At 48.6% G+C, this 12,281-nt stretch overlaps 1 protein-coding gene across 1 annotated transcript in view; it reads left to right on the forward strand.

Annotated features, from left to right (window-relative positions):
- The window catches only part of JAK1 (Janus kinase 1), a 55,492-nt gene that overhangs the window by 38,992 nt on the left and 4,219 nt on the right, over positions 1–12,281 (forward strand). Inside the window, exons 9-19 of the mRNA XM_050977321.1 lie at positions 998–1,155; positions 2,368–2,491; positions 3,569–3,755; positions 5,196–5,302; positions 7,381–7,527; positions 7,986–8,073; positions 9,164–9,291; positions 9,618–9,753; positions 10,814–10,965; positions 11,750–11,900; positions 12,178–12,272. Coding sequence (XP_050833278.1) covers positions 998–1,155; positions 2,368–2,491; positions 3,569–3,755; positions 5,196–5,302; positions 7,381–7,527; positions 7,986–8,073; positions 9,164–9,291; positions 9,618–9,753; positions 10,814–10,965; positions 11,750–11,900; positions 12,178–12,272 — 1,473 coding nt within the window. The remainder of the gene's footprint in view (positions 1–997; positions 1,156–2,367; positions 2,492–3,568; positions 3,756–5,195; positions 5,303–7,380; positions 7,528–7,985; positions 8,074–9,163; positions 9,292–9,617; positions 9,754–10,813; positions 10,966–11,749; positions 11,901–12,177; positions 12,273–12,281) is intronic.

Below are 12,281 nucleotides of genomic sequence, written 5' to 3' on the forward strand. Positions count from 1 at the left end.
AGATGCATTGTAGCAGGAGGATGTGGGGAAAAATATAGGTGACTGGTGTTAAATGTAGGTAAAAATAAATATAGGTAAAAATATAGGTGATTGGTGTTAAATACAGTAAAAATATAGGTAAAATATAGGTGATTGGTGTTAAATATAGGTAAAAAGATAGGTAAAAATCAAGATGATTGATGCTAAAGAGCGGTAAAAATATAGGTAAAATATGGGTAAAAATATAGATGATTGGTGTTAAATATAGGTAAAAATGTAGATTAAAATATAGGTAAAAATATAGGTGATTGGTGTTAAATATAGGTTAAAATATAGGTAAAAATGTAGGTGATTGGTGCTAAATATAGGTAAAAATATGGTACAATATGGGTAACAATATAGGTGATTGGTGTGAAATATGGGTAAAAATGTAAGTGATTGATGTTAGATATAGGTAAAATATAGGTGATTGGTGTTAAATATAGGTTAAAATATAGGTAAAATCTAGGTGATTGGTGTTAAATGTAGGTGAAAATATAGATTAAAACATAGGTAAAAATATAGGTGATTGGTGTTAAATGTAGGTAAAAATACAGGTAAAATATGGTTAAAAATGTAGGTGATTGGTGTTAGAAGTATTGGCAGCATTGTGTGGCAAAAGCTGATTTATAAAAACATTTATAAAGTCTGACTAGTAAATGGGTTCTGATAGAATGGCGTAGAGTTTTGCATCTGTTATGTCTCACCCTTCAGTGAGACTGATAATGGAATAAAATCTTTTAAAACTTTTTTAAAAAAACCCCTTTTTTGTTGGGTGATGTCGCTGCTCTTCTCTTTGAGCCTTCCTGGTGGTGACAATTCCAGGACTTTTAGGCTTTTTCCTGCTTTGAAAGACCCTTCCCTGAGGAGCGGGGGATGAGCTGCTCCTCCAGGCGATGCCAGGATTTTGGGAGAGGAGGGTTCAGTGTCTGTCCCCCTTGGGGCAGTGCTGATGGCCGTGCCCGTGCTGTGTTGGCAGGAGCTGCGGCTGGGCTCGCACGCCGAGGCGCTCTCCTTCACCTCGCTGGTCGATGGCTACTTCAGGCTGACCGCCGACGCCCACCACTACCTGTGCACCGACGTGGCTCCTCCTCTCATCCAGCACAACATCAGGAACGGCTGCCACGGGCCCATCTGGTCAGTTCCTCCTGTGTTCTGGGGTTATGGGCCCATCTGCTCAGTTCCTCCTGTATTCTGGGGTTATGGGTCCATCTGGTCAGTTCCTCCTGTGTTCTGGGGTTATGGGTCCATCTGGTCAGTCCCTCCTGAATTTTGGGGTTATGGGTCCATCTGCTCAGTCCCTTCTGTATTTTGGGGTTATGGGCCCATCTGGTCAGTTCCTCCTGTGTTCTGGGGTTATGGGTCCATCTGGTCAGTGCCTCCTGAATTCTGGGGTTATGGGTCCATCTGGTCAGTTCCTCCTGAATTTTGGGGTTATGGGTCCATCTGGTCAGTTCCTCCTGTGTTCTGGGGTTATGGGTCCATCTGGTCAGTCCTTCCTGTGTTCTGGGGTTATGGGTCCATCTGCTCAGTCCCTCCTGTGTTCTGGGGTTATGGGTCCATCTGGTCAGTTCCTCCTGAATTTTGGGGTTATGGGTCCATCTGCTCAGTTCCTCCTGAATTTTGGGGTTTTGGGCCCATTTGCTCAGTCCCTTCTGCATTTTGGGCCCATCTGGTCAGTCTCTTCTGCATTTTGGGGTTTTGTTTTTGATCATTCCTCTCACGGTGAATCCACTGAGGAAATTCAGGGTTTGGGTGGGTGGTGGTTACCAAATCTTCATTTTGTTAAAGGAAAAAAAAAAAATCAGTGTTTCTCTCCTTACTCATCTATAAACTCAGTGTTTCTGCACTAAAGGAGTGTTCCAAGAGTTTTCTCCATGGACACAGGCGAATATTTTAGGTAGAGAGTAGAAGTGTCTCTTCACTCACCCCAGGAGTCCTTGGGTGGATGAACAAAGCCTTGGGTTTTTAAACACCTAAAGGAATTCTCTTCCCTCCCCCCACTTTTGTGGTTTTCCCTTTATTGGGAAAATTTTAATTCTTATTTATTATTTTATTTATTTTTATTTTATTATTATTCCCTTTATTAATATCTATTTATTATTCCCTTTATTCCCTTTATTTAAGCTGCAAACTGTAGAAATCCAGGAGTGCACCTGCACAGTGTTGACTGCAGAATTCCCTTTATGAAATCCTTCCTCCCTTGCTCTGTGCAGCCCTTCAACCCCACTCTAATAACAATATAACTATTTCTAAGTCACTGTTAGCCCCCAAACAGAGGTTTGCTCTCCTGTTCCACCCCAAAAGCAGATTTTTGGCTGGTTTTTCTCACTCTCCCTTCCCTTCCAGCACGGAATATGCCATCAACAAGCTGAGGCAGGAGGGCAACGAGGTGGGCATGTACGTGCTGAGGTGGAGCTGCACCAACTTCAACCACATCCTGATGACTGTCACCTGTCTGGAAGGCTCAGAGGTACAGGCACCTGCCCATTCCCAGCTGGAATCTGCTCCCTGCAAGCCCTGGCCATGGGGTTTGGTCCTCAGGGCACTCACCCTGAGCTCTGGGCAGGGAATTGGCTTTTTTCCCCAGCCCTTTGTGCTCTCTCTCTGAGTGGGATTAGTTAGACCCAGAACAGCTCCATTCCTCCCAGTCAGACTGAGCAGGATCATGATAAAATGAAGCATTTTAAACTCATGACATGGAGAATTTGTCACTTCCCTTTGCCTTGAGCATGGCTCAGCTTCCCTGCAGCCTTTCTGGGCGTGGGTTTAATTCCCTTGATGGATTTTATTCCCACACCAGCCTCAGCTGGAAGCCTGCAGCTGACTTGGTGGTTTGGGAGGATATTTAAAGTGTTCACACAAGAATAATAATAAATAATAAATTAAATAATACATAATAAATAAAGTAGTAAATAATAGATAATAAATAATAATAACATAAATCCTTCTCTTAGCAGAAAATGGTGATGGAATCAGGAAGGGATATTTGATATTGGATTTATGTCCTGTAGATATTAAAAAAAAAAAAAAGGATGATCAGCTCTCTCTTTTAAATAAGAAAGGAATTATGTCTTGGAAAAGAGGGAAGGGGGAGGTGACCCAAAGCTGCAGAGGAGAGGCTCTGAGAGCTCTTGGGATGGGGAAGTTCAGGAGTTCAGCCCTTCCCCAGTGAAACTGGAGGATCTCAACACCAGCCTGAAATCTCATTTCAGTCTGGGGTGGGAGAGGGAGTTTTGCTATTTTTAAATTGAGATTTTGAAACCCTGCTCCAGATTCTGCAATTCTTCAGAATTTCAGGCTCTGCAAAAAAAAAGCCATAATTTGGGCTTGTTTGCATCTTTATGTTGCTGCTCTTCTCTTTGAGCATTCCTGGGAGTGAAAATTCCAGGAATTTTAGGGTTTTTTTGTACTCTATTGCAGTTTGATTTGAGGACCTTGATGAGCTGGTGCTGCATGTGATGCCAAGGTTTTGGGAAGCTTTGGTGGCTTTACAAGCAATTCCTTCACTCCAGTGCTCCAATTTCCTTTCTTTTCCCTCCAACCCCAGGTGATGAATAACTCAGGCCCCTACAAGAACTTCCAGATCGAGGTGAAGAAAGGAGGGTACTTCCTCCATGGCTCCAACAAATCCTTTGCATCCCTGAAGGACCTCATGGATCACCTGAAGGGACAGATCCTGAGGACAGACAACATCAGCTTCACCCTGAAGAGGTGCTGCCAGCCCAGACCCAGAGGTAGCCTGGCCTTGCAGGGTTTTCTTGTTGCAAGGGAACAATCTCCAGACTCTTTTAGTGTATTTTTGGTGCTGTGTCCTGGTGTGGAGCTCTGTAAAAAAAAAAGAGAGAAAAGGTTTAAAGGTTTTTCCTTTTCTGTGGAGGAGTTTTGTCAGATGCTATGGGCAGGTTTGAGGAGGGGAAAACAGGTTGGGACCTGCTGGGTTTGCTCCCACTGTGAGCTGCTGTTTAATAACTCATCTGCAGCAGGCAGCAGGGAAGGGTTTTGATCCCAAAACTGATGTCCTGAAGAGCCTGGTGGCATGAAATCATCTGTGAGGTGCCATCTGAGGGACAATGGGACACTTGTTGGGTGCTGCCAGCCCTCTCTGGAGCTGTTTGCTATGAACTCTGAGAGCCTTGCAGCTGGCTTGGTGTGAGAGAGGAAGCACAGTGGGGTGATTGTGCTGAGCTGATAATGGTTTCCTGTTAGGGCAGGGGAATGACTGAGCCACATCAATCACCTGCTGCTCTCAGGCCTTGGGAGAGCCCCTGAGCTGCTCAAACTCTGCACCAAGAACGTGGCTCAGGCTCTGGAGCAGGGGCACGTTGCACTGCTGATATTTGGGTTTCATTTTGCTGGCTGGATTTGGGATAAAATGAAATAAAAAGGGTCAGGGAGTTGATTGCCCTCTTCAGCTTCTCCCTGGCTTTAGTTGCAGCAGGATTCAGTGCATGTTCCCTGTTCTGTCCCTTCCCTGGTGGGTTTTTCCTTCTTTTTGAATATTTGATCAGATATTCAAGGGATGCAGGACTGGAGCAGGGTGTGGTGAGTCCTGGTGATTCCAGAATTCCAGAAGATGATTTAGTGCCAGCTTCTGCTCACAGCAGGAGGAAGCCCAGCTGCCCACACACCTCCCAGTCCCAGTAAATAATGCCAGGAGGGCAGAATTCCTGTGCAAAACTTCTGCATCTGCCCTGCAGCAGTGGGAAGGGGATTTTTGAGTCTGTTCCTTCTGCTCATTCCCCATTCCCCAGCTGAATTCCAGTGCCCTGGGAACACTTTTGGTGCTTCCCAGGGTAGAGGGAGTTTGGAAGGAGGTGAAGAGGAAATGAGACTCCCCCTTGCACACTGGCCCTGTTGGCAGGAGGGGGTGGGGGATGTTTTATTCCATTTTATTCCATCTACAGCACAGGTCTTTTCCCTTTCAGTCTTTGTGCAGAAAACTCTGTTCAGTTGTTCAAAATCACCCTGATCTGGCTGATGATAACTCTGTATTTAAAACATGAAACTGTGCTGTAGTGATTTCTCTGTTGAATGAGGAGCAGAAATCAAGCCCAAGTTTATTTTTCCTCCTTTTTTGTGGAATTTTAATGCCTTTCCATCCCTGTTGGTACTGAGAAGGGGGAGTGCAGTTTCTCTGGAAAGCTTTAAGGATATTTTCTCCCTCTGCCTTGCAGAAATCTCCAACCTGCTGGTGGCCACCAAGAAGGCCCAGGAGTGGCAGCCAGTGTATCCCATGGGGCAGCTGAGCTTCCACCGGATCCGCAAGGAGGAGATTGTGCAGGTGGGGCCTGGGGGGGCGGGGAGGGAGCCCCAGAACCTTGGGGGTGTCATCTAAAGCTTAGGATGAAACCCAGGGTTTGACCTGAGATCTTGGGAAAGGCTCCCAAACTGAGGGGCCAGAAGGGAGAATGTGGGTTTATGAAATAAATGTATATTTTTAAAGCAGACACGTTAAGCTAAGTACAGGAAAGTTTAGAGTTTTAGAGTTTAAGATATGGAAAAAATAAAAGTAGTTACAAAGGTAACAGGAGGTTTAGGATGCAGCACTGAAGGTTTGTGTGCCATAACAGGATTGCCTAAGAAAGCTCACACTGTACCATGAGTCCATAAAATATGCAAGGATTGGGTCAAAAGCATCAATATCCCCATTGGCAGTGTTTTATTGGTTAATAAATCCTGAATAAAGGATTGTGAGTAGAGGTCTTGTGACCCTCTGAGCCACTCAGGGAAGATGGGAGCCCCACTCACCCTTCCTGCCCATGCAGAAGATAAAAAAACCAAATCCCTCATGTGCAGCAGCCCAGAGGTCCCATCTCTAATGCATCCCAAATCCCCCAGGTGCTGAGCTGCCCTGGGAGCCAGGAGTGTGGCTGTCCCTGAGCCCTGCAGGGGACACCAAACCAGCCCTGCTGCCTTCTCTGCCCCTCCCAGCTCCCCTCAGCAAACCTCAGCTGGAGCTTTACTTATTTTTTATTTGTTTATTTGGATTTAAGCCTCTGCTTGCAGAATCCTGCTGCTTGTATGGCTTTGTGTGGACAAAGAAGAGCTCAGGAGTGAAAGGAAATTGATATTCAAGTTTTCTAATGGAAAACAGGGGTTTTAAGGTCATTTCTTGGGAGTTTTAAGAGCTGGTTTGTTGTGGGTGTATTTTTTAAAGCCTGACTTATCAGAGAAACAGAGGTTTAAGACAACATTCTGCAGTAAAAAAAGGTGAAGCATTCAAAAGCTCTGAGCAGTCAGAATTCTGTGTTTAAGCCTCCCCAAATTTTCAAATTTCCCCTTGTTTGTAGTTACTTATTCAGGTCACCTGAATAAACCTCAACAAATACACAGGGCCTTGAATACACTTAAATCAGATTTAATGTTGCCAAAAGAGCTCTTAAGTCGTGCCCTTGGCTTCTTCTGTGGAATAAAAAGGTATTGGGGTTTTTTATTTGCATCACTGCAGACAGAGATTGGGTTTGGGTTGGTGTGTTTACAATCAGCATCCTGCAAAAATATCCCAAGGCAGGATGTTATTTTGGAGGAAATTGCTTCCCCAAACAAAGCCTTGCAGTGAAATATTGCTTCCTCTCACTTTTGGAAACACATTAAAGATCACCTCAGCAGCACTTTGTGAATTAGAGCCCCAGCTGTTGTTTATTCTTTTGTTTAGTCTGAGAATGCTCAATCCCAAGGAACCCCTTGGGTGATGTGGAGGTGCAATATCCAAGGAATTCACATGGGGAGGATGCTCTGAGCTTGATGCCTCAGGTTTTGGCTTTTATAGTTTCACATTCTGTGCTGCTTTGTCTGGGTTCCCATCAGGGCATGGTGAGCTCTGCCCAGAGCAGGGAGACAAAACAATTCCTGCTCCAGCTGGGCACCAAGGACAAATGATCCCAATCTCAGCCCAGGAGCACAAACCCCGTGGGCTGGAGAGAGAAAAACAAGCAGGGTGGGAGTGCCTGGGCTAAAGCTGGGCTGGGACAATGAACTGCAAGGTGGGAATGGAGCAGAGCTGATCCCAGGGAGAGACCCCGTGCCCGGCCGGGCATTTTGGGGCCATTTTGGGTCATCTTGGGTGCAGCCCTGGCTGGGCTCTGGTGCTGCCCAAGGTGGATCCATGGAGGAGATCCTTGGAATCAATCCCTGCTTCATTCTGGAGCTCTGCCCAGCCTCTGCTCCAGCTCAGCCTGCACAAGTGTCATGGTTTGAGAGGACAACAAGGCACCAAGCTCACTGAAGCAAAAGCAGCTCCCTGGCATTGGGCTCTCACTGGGACAGTTTCAGCCTGACAGAAAGAAGTGCAGATTCCAGTAAAAATTTGTGTAAATCTTCTTTGCTTCCTCCTGACAAACCCCTGCTGCTGTGTGTCAGGGAGAACACCTGGGAAGAGGCACCAGGACCCAGATTTACTCAGGGATGCTGAGCCTTAAGGATGATGAGAACGAAGGGTACCAGAACGAGAGAGAGATCCGAGTGCTGCTCAAAGTCCTGGACCCCAGCCACAGAGACATTTCCCTGGCAAGTTCTTCTTTTGTCTATATTTTCTTTAATATAAAAAATTTGCTGCTGTCCCTCTGTGTCCCTGGACCCAGGGCTGTTCTGTGCTGCTGTCCCTCTGTGTCCCTGGACCCAGGGCTGTTCTGTGCTGCTGTCCCTCTGTGTCCCTGACCCCAGGGCTGTTCTGTGCTGCTGTCCCTCTGTGTCCCTGACCCCAGGGCTGTTCTGTGCTGCTGTCCCTCTGTGTCCCTCACCCCAGGGCTGTTCTGTGCTGCTGTCCCTCTGTGTCCCTGACCCCAGGGCTGTTCTGTGCTGCTGTCCCTTTGTGTCCCTCACCCCAGGGCTGTTCTGTGCTGCTGTCCCTTTGTGTCCCTCACCCCAGGGCTGTTCTGTGCTGCTGTCCCTGCTGCTGGGGTGGGCTGGGCTCCAGGAGGCTGCTCAGGAGCAGCAGCTGGAGGTGGTTTCTCCCCTGTCCCCAGGCATTCTTCGAGACAGCCAGCATGATGAGACAGGTGTCCCACAAACACATCGTGCTCCTGCACGGCGTCTGCGTCCGCGACCTGGAGAGTGAGTGACACACCTGCCACCACCAGGGACACAGGGACCGGGAGTGGCACCTGGGGGGGACACAGGGACAGGGAGTGGTACCTGGGGGGGACACAGGGACAGGGAGTGGCACCTGGCAGGGCCGGGGGAACAGGGAATGGCACCTGGAGGGGTTATGGGGACAGGGACAGGGAAGGGCACCTGGCAGGAACACGGGGATGGCACCTGAGGGGGACATGGGGACAGGGAATGGCACCTGGAAGGGACACAGGGACAGGGCTGGCACCTGCCAGGGACAGGGAGTGGCAGCTGGGAGGGACATGGGGACAGGGACAGGGCAGGCAGCTGCTGCCTCTGGAGCTTCCCAGGGTGGAATTGGGGCAGCAGAGCAGCTCTAAATAATTCTCCCAATAAATTTTCCTTTCCAACTCTGTGTTTGAGCCTTCCCTAAGGCTGGAATGCCAGAGGGCCAGGGGCAGTGTGGATATAAAGCACAATTAAATTTATTACCTCTATTACCAATATACATTCATTTGTATGAAATAAATGTATATTTGTAATATTTATAGATATAAAGCATGTACACATTTATATGTATACATTTTAATGTTTATACATGTAAAATATAAATACATAAAAAATGTAAATGTATGCAATCCACCTTTATGTGACTTCTTAAGCCAAGACAGTCCCAATGTGGTGTGGACACCAGGAGGAGAGCAGAGCTTTAGAAAATTAAAAGAGAAATTGGTTAATGCCCGAGCCTGAGCTCTTCCAGGCTCAGGAGAGGAATTTGAGTTACATGTGGGTGTCAAATAGGGCCGTGCTGAAGGAATTTTGGTACCAGAGCACGGGGGAACACAGCAGCCTGTTGCTGATTTTTCTGAGCTGTTCTGTGCATTAAAATTCCACTTTTGGAATGCCTGGTTCCAGGTTTGATGTTCATTTGCCACACAAAGCCCCTCAGCCTTTTAATCTGGACTCTGAGCACTGAAATAAACCTTGGGCACGGTGAAATAAAAACATTTTCCAACATTTTCCATCTGGAACACAGATTCAATGAGTCCAAACAATTCATTGCAGCCCTGACTTTGTGCTCCTGCCTCTGTAGATATCATGGTGGAAGAGTTTGTTGAATGTGGGCCTCTGGATCTGTTCATGCATAAGAAAAGTGAAGTTCTCACCACCCCCTGGAAATTCAAAGTGGCCAAACAACTTGCAAGTGCCCTGAGCTACCTGGTAAGAGACACCTTGGCAAAGGCACTGGGGCCTAGCTGGGATTACATTTCTCTCCCAGGAAAAGTGCTGGAGTGGGAGCACTCCATCTCCCTGCTCCTCCTTTCCTTCTCTTCCTCCAGTTTCTTCCCAGGTGTCATTTTGGATTTCAGCTCAGAATATTTTAGAGATCCAATGTGGTCTGGATATCCTGGAGCACTTGCAGAGCTCCAATTTCTTCCCTGGTGTAATTTTGGATTTCAGCTTGGAGCCCTTCAGAGATCCCCTGTGGTGTGGATATCCTGGAGCACCCACATCCCTCTCACTGTTCTTTCCCTGCTTTTCTGTAGGAGGACAAGGATTTGGTGCATGGCAATGTGTGCACCAAGAACATCCTGCTGGCCAGAGAGGGCATTGACACCGAGTATGGGCCCTTCATCAAGCTGAGTGACCCAGGAATCCCCATCACGGTGCTCTCCAGGCAAGGTATGGCCAGAAATGGCATTTCTAGCAGCCAGAGCTGCAATAGCAGGAGTAGGGATCAGCTGTCACACACACACCCTGTGTTCATGGAGCAGGGATCAGCTGTCACACACACCCCCTGTGTTTGCATGGAGCAGGGATCAGCTGTCACACACACACCCTGTGTTCATGGAGCAGGGATCAGCTGTCACACAACACCTTGCTGAGCGGTCACTGTCACACCCCTGTGTTCATGGAGCAGGGATCAGCTGTCACACACACCCCCTGTGTTCATGGAGCAGGGATCAGCTGTCACACACACACCCTGTGTTCATGGAGCAGGGATCAGCTGTCACACACACACCCTGTGTGCATGGAGCAGGGATCAGCTGTCACACACACACCCTGTGTTCATGGAGCATGGCAGGGATCAGCTGTCACACACACACCCTGTGTGCATGGAGCAGGGATCAGCTGTCACACACACACCCTGTGTTCATGGAGCAGGGATCAGCTGTCACACACACACCCTGTGTGCATGGAGCAGGGATCAGCTGTCACACACACACCCTGTGTTCATGGAGCAGGGATCAGCTGTCACACACACACCCTGTGTGCATGGAGCAGGGATCAGCTGTCACACACACCCTGTGTTCATGGAGCAGGAATCAGCTGTCACACACACACCCTGTGTTCATGGAGCAGGGATCAGCTGTCACACACACACCCTGTGTTCATGGAGCAGGGATCAGCTGTCATACACACACACCCTGTGTTCATGGAGCAGGGATCAGCTGTCACACACACACCCTGTGTTTGCATGGAGCAGGGATCAGCTGTCATGGGTCTGCCAATACTCAGGGGCTGTTCAGAGCATTCATTTCTCTTACAAAATGTTGTGTGCAGTGAGATGAGACAGAAGGAATCTCAGTTTGTGGATGGCTCCAGGCAAGAGCCTGTGAAATCCTGAAAGCAGGAATTTGAGAGTAAAGCAAGAGGAGAAGTTCTGCAGCTGCAGTTTATTTCAGACAGGAGCAGTTCAGTTTCCCCCTGTGCCATTTCCCCCCGATGTGTTTCACCCCAGAGCGCGTCGAGCGGATCCCCTGGATTGCACCTGAGTGTGTGGAGGATTCCAAGAACCTCAGCATTGCTGCAGACAAGTGGAGTTTTGGTACAACCCTGTGGGAAATCTGCTACAATGGAGAAACTCCCCTGAAAGACAAGACCTTAGCAGAGGTAAAGCTGTTACACAAACTTGGGTCCATCCTCTTGGGCCCTTCCGTTTTCCCCCTTGTCCTGTCCCTCCATCCTTGTCCCCAGTCCCTCTCCAGCTCTCCTGGAGCCCCTTCAGGCCCTGCCAGGGGTTCTGAGCTCTCCCTGGAGCCTTCTCCTCCCCAGACTGGACAATCCCATCTCTCCCAGCCTTTTCTAACCCCTGTGTCCAGTTAGAAGCTGAGATTCTCCCAAACATCTCTTGTTTCTTTTGAACTGACCACAAGGGTCTCCCAGGGGCCACTGCTGCTGTTCAGGCAGCTCAGAGAATTGGAATCCCTCTTGCTGTGCCCTCCCTGCCTGTGGCCACAGCCCTGCAGGGCTGGGAATGCCCATCCCAGCCTTGTCCCACCTGGCCTGGAGCTGGGACCTCCCAGGGCTGTGAGGAGCACCCACGGTGTCCTTGGCAAACATTTCCTGGTGCAGAAATAACTGGGAAAACCTGGCAGGAAACGATTCCTGAAAGTGGAAATACTCAGCACTTTTAAACACTTTGTGGTGTTGAGTGGTTGCTGCAGACCCAGCACAAGAGGAATTCTCTAAAGATCCAGGTTGCAGCTGAACTGGGGCATTGCCTTGGCAAAGCTCACATTGAAATAAGGATTTCATGGTCACATCCTCTGATGTAGAATCACAGAACTGCTCGGGTTAGGAAAGACCTGAGAGATCCTCGAGCCCAGCCACTGCCCAGCTCAGAACTGGGAGCTGTGGAAGTTAAAATCCCTGGGATGTCTGTCTGCTCCCACAGAAAGAGAGATTCTACGAGGGGCACTTTGTGCTGGCCACGCCATCCTGCAAGGAGCTGGCTGACCTGATGAAGCAGTGCATGAACTACGACCCCCACCAGAGACCCTTCTTCAGGGCCATCATGAGGGACATCAACAAACTGGAGGAGCAGAGTAAGGCCTGGAGGGAGGGAGGGATCATGGAATCCTGGGCTGGGAGGGACCTGGAAGAGCATCTCCTTCCAACCTCATGGAAACTGAGGAGCTGCTCCAGGGTGGGAAGTTCACCCAGAGAAGTCTGGGTGTGGAAGCAGATCCAGACTGGCATGAGGGGATGGAGAATTCCCTGTCAGGAAGCAGCTGGGATCTAAGGAGGGAAAGGTGGGAGAGTGGCAATAGAGCAAGGAGTGTCAGAGCAGGCAGGAATCTGACCTGGGATGTTTCCCCCCAGATCCTGATATTGTCTCGGAGAAGAAACCCGTCACCGAGGTGGATCCCACCCTCTTTGAGAAGAGGTTCTTGAAAAGAATCCGGGATTTGGGGGAGGTGAGAGCA

This window comes from Serinus canaria, chromosome 8 (genome assembly GCF_022539315.1).
Source record: "Serinus canaria isolate serCan28SL12 chromosome 8, serCan2020, whole genome shotgun sequence".
NCBI classification, from domain to species: domain Eukaryota; kingdom Metazoa; phylum Chordata; class Aves; order Passeriformes; family Fringillidae; genus Serinus; species Serinus canaria.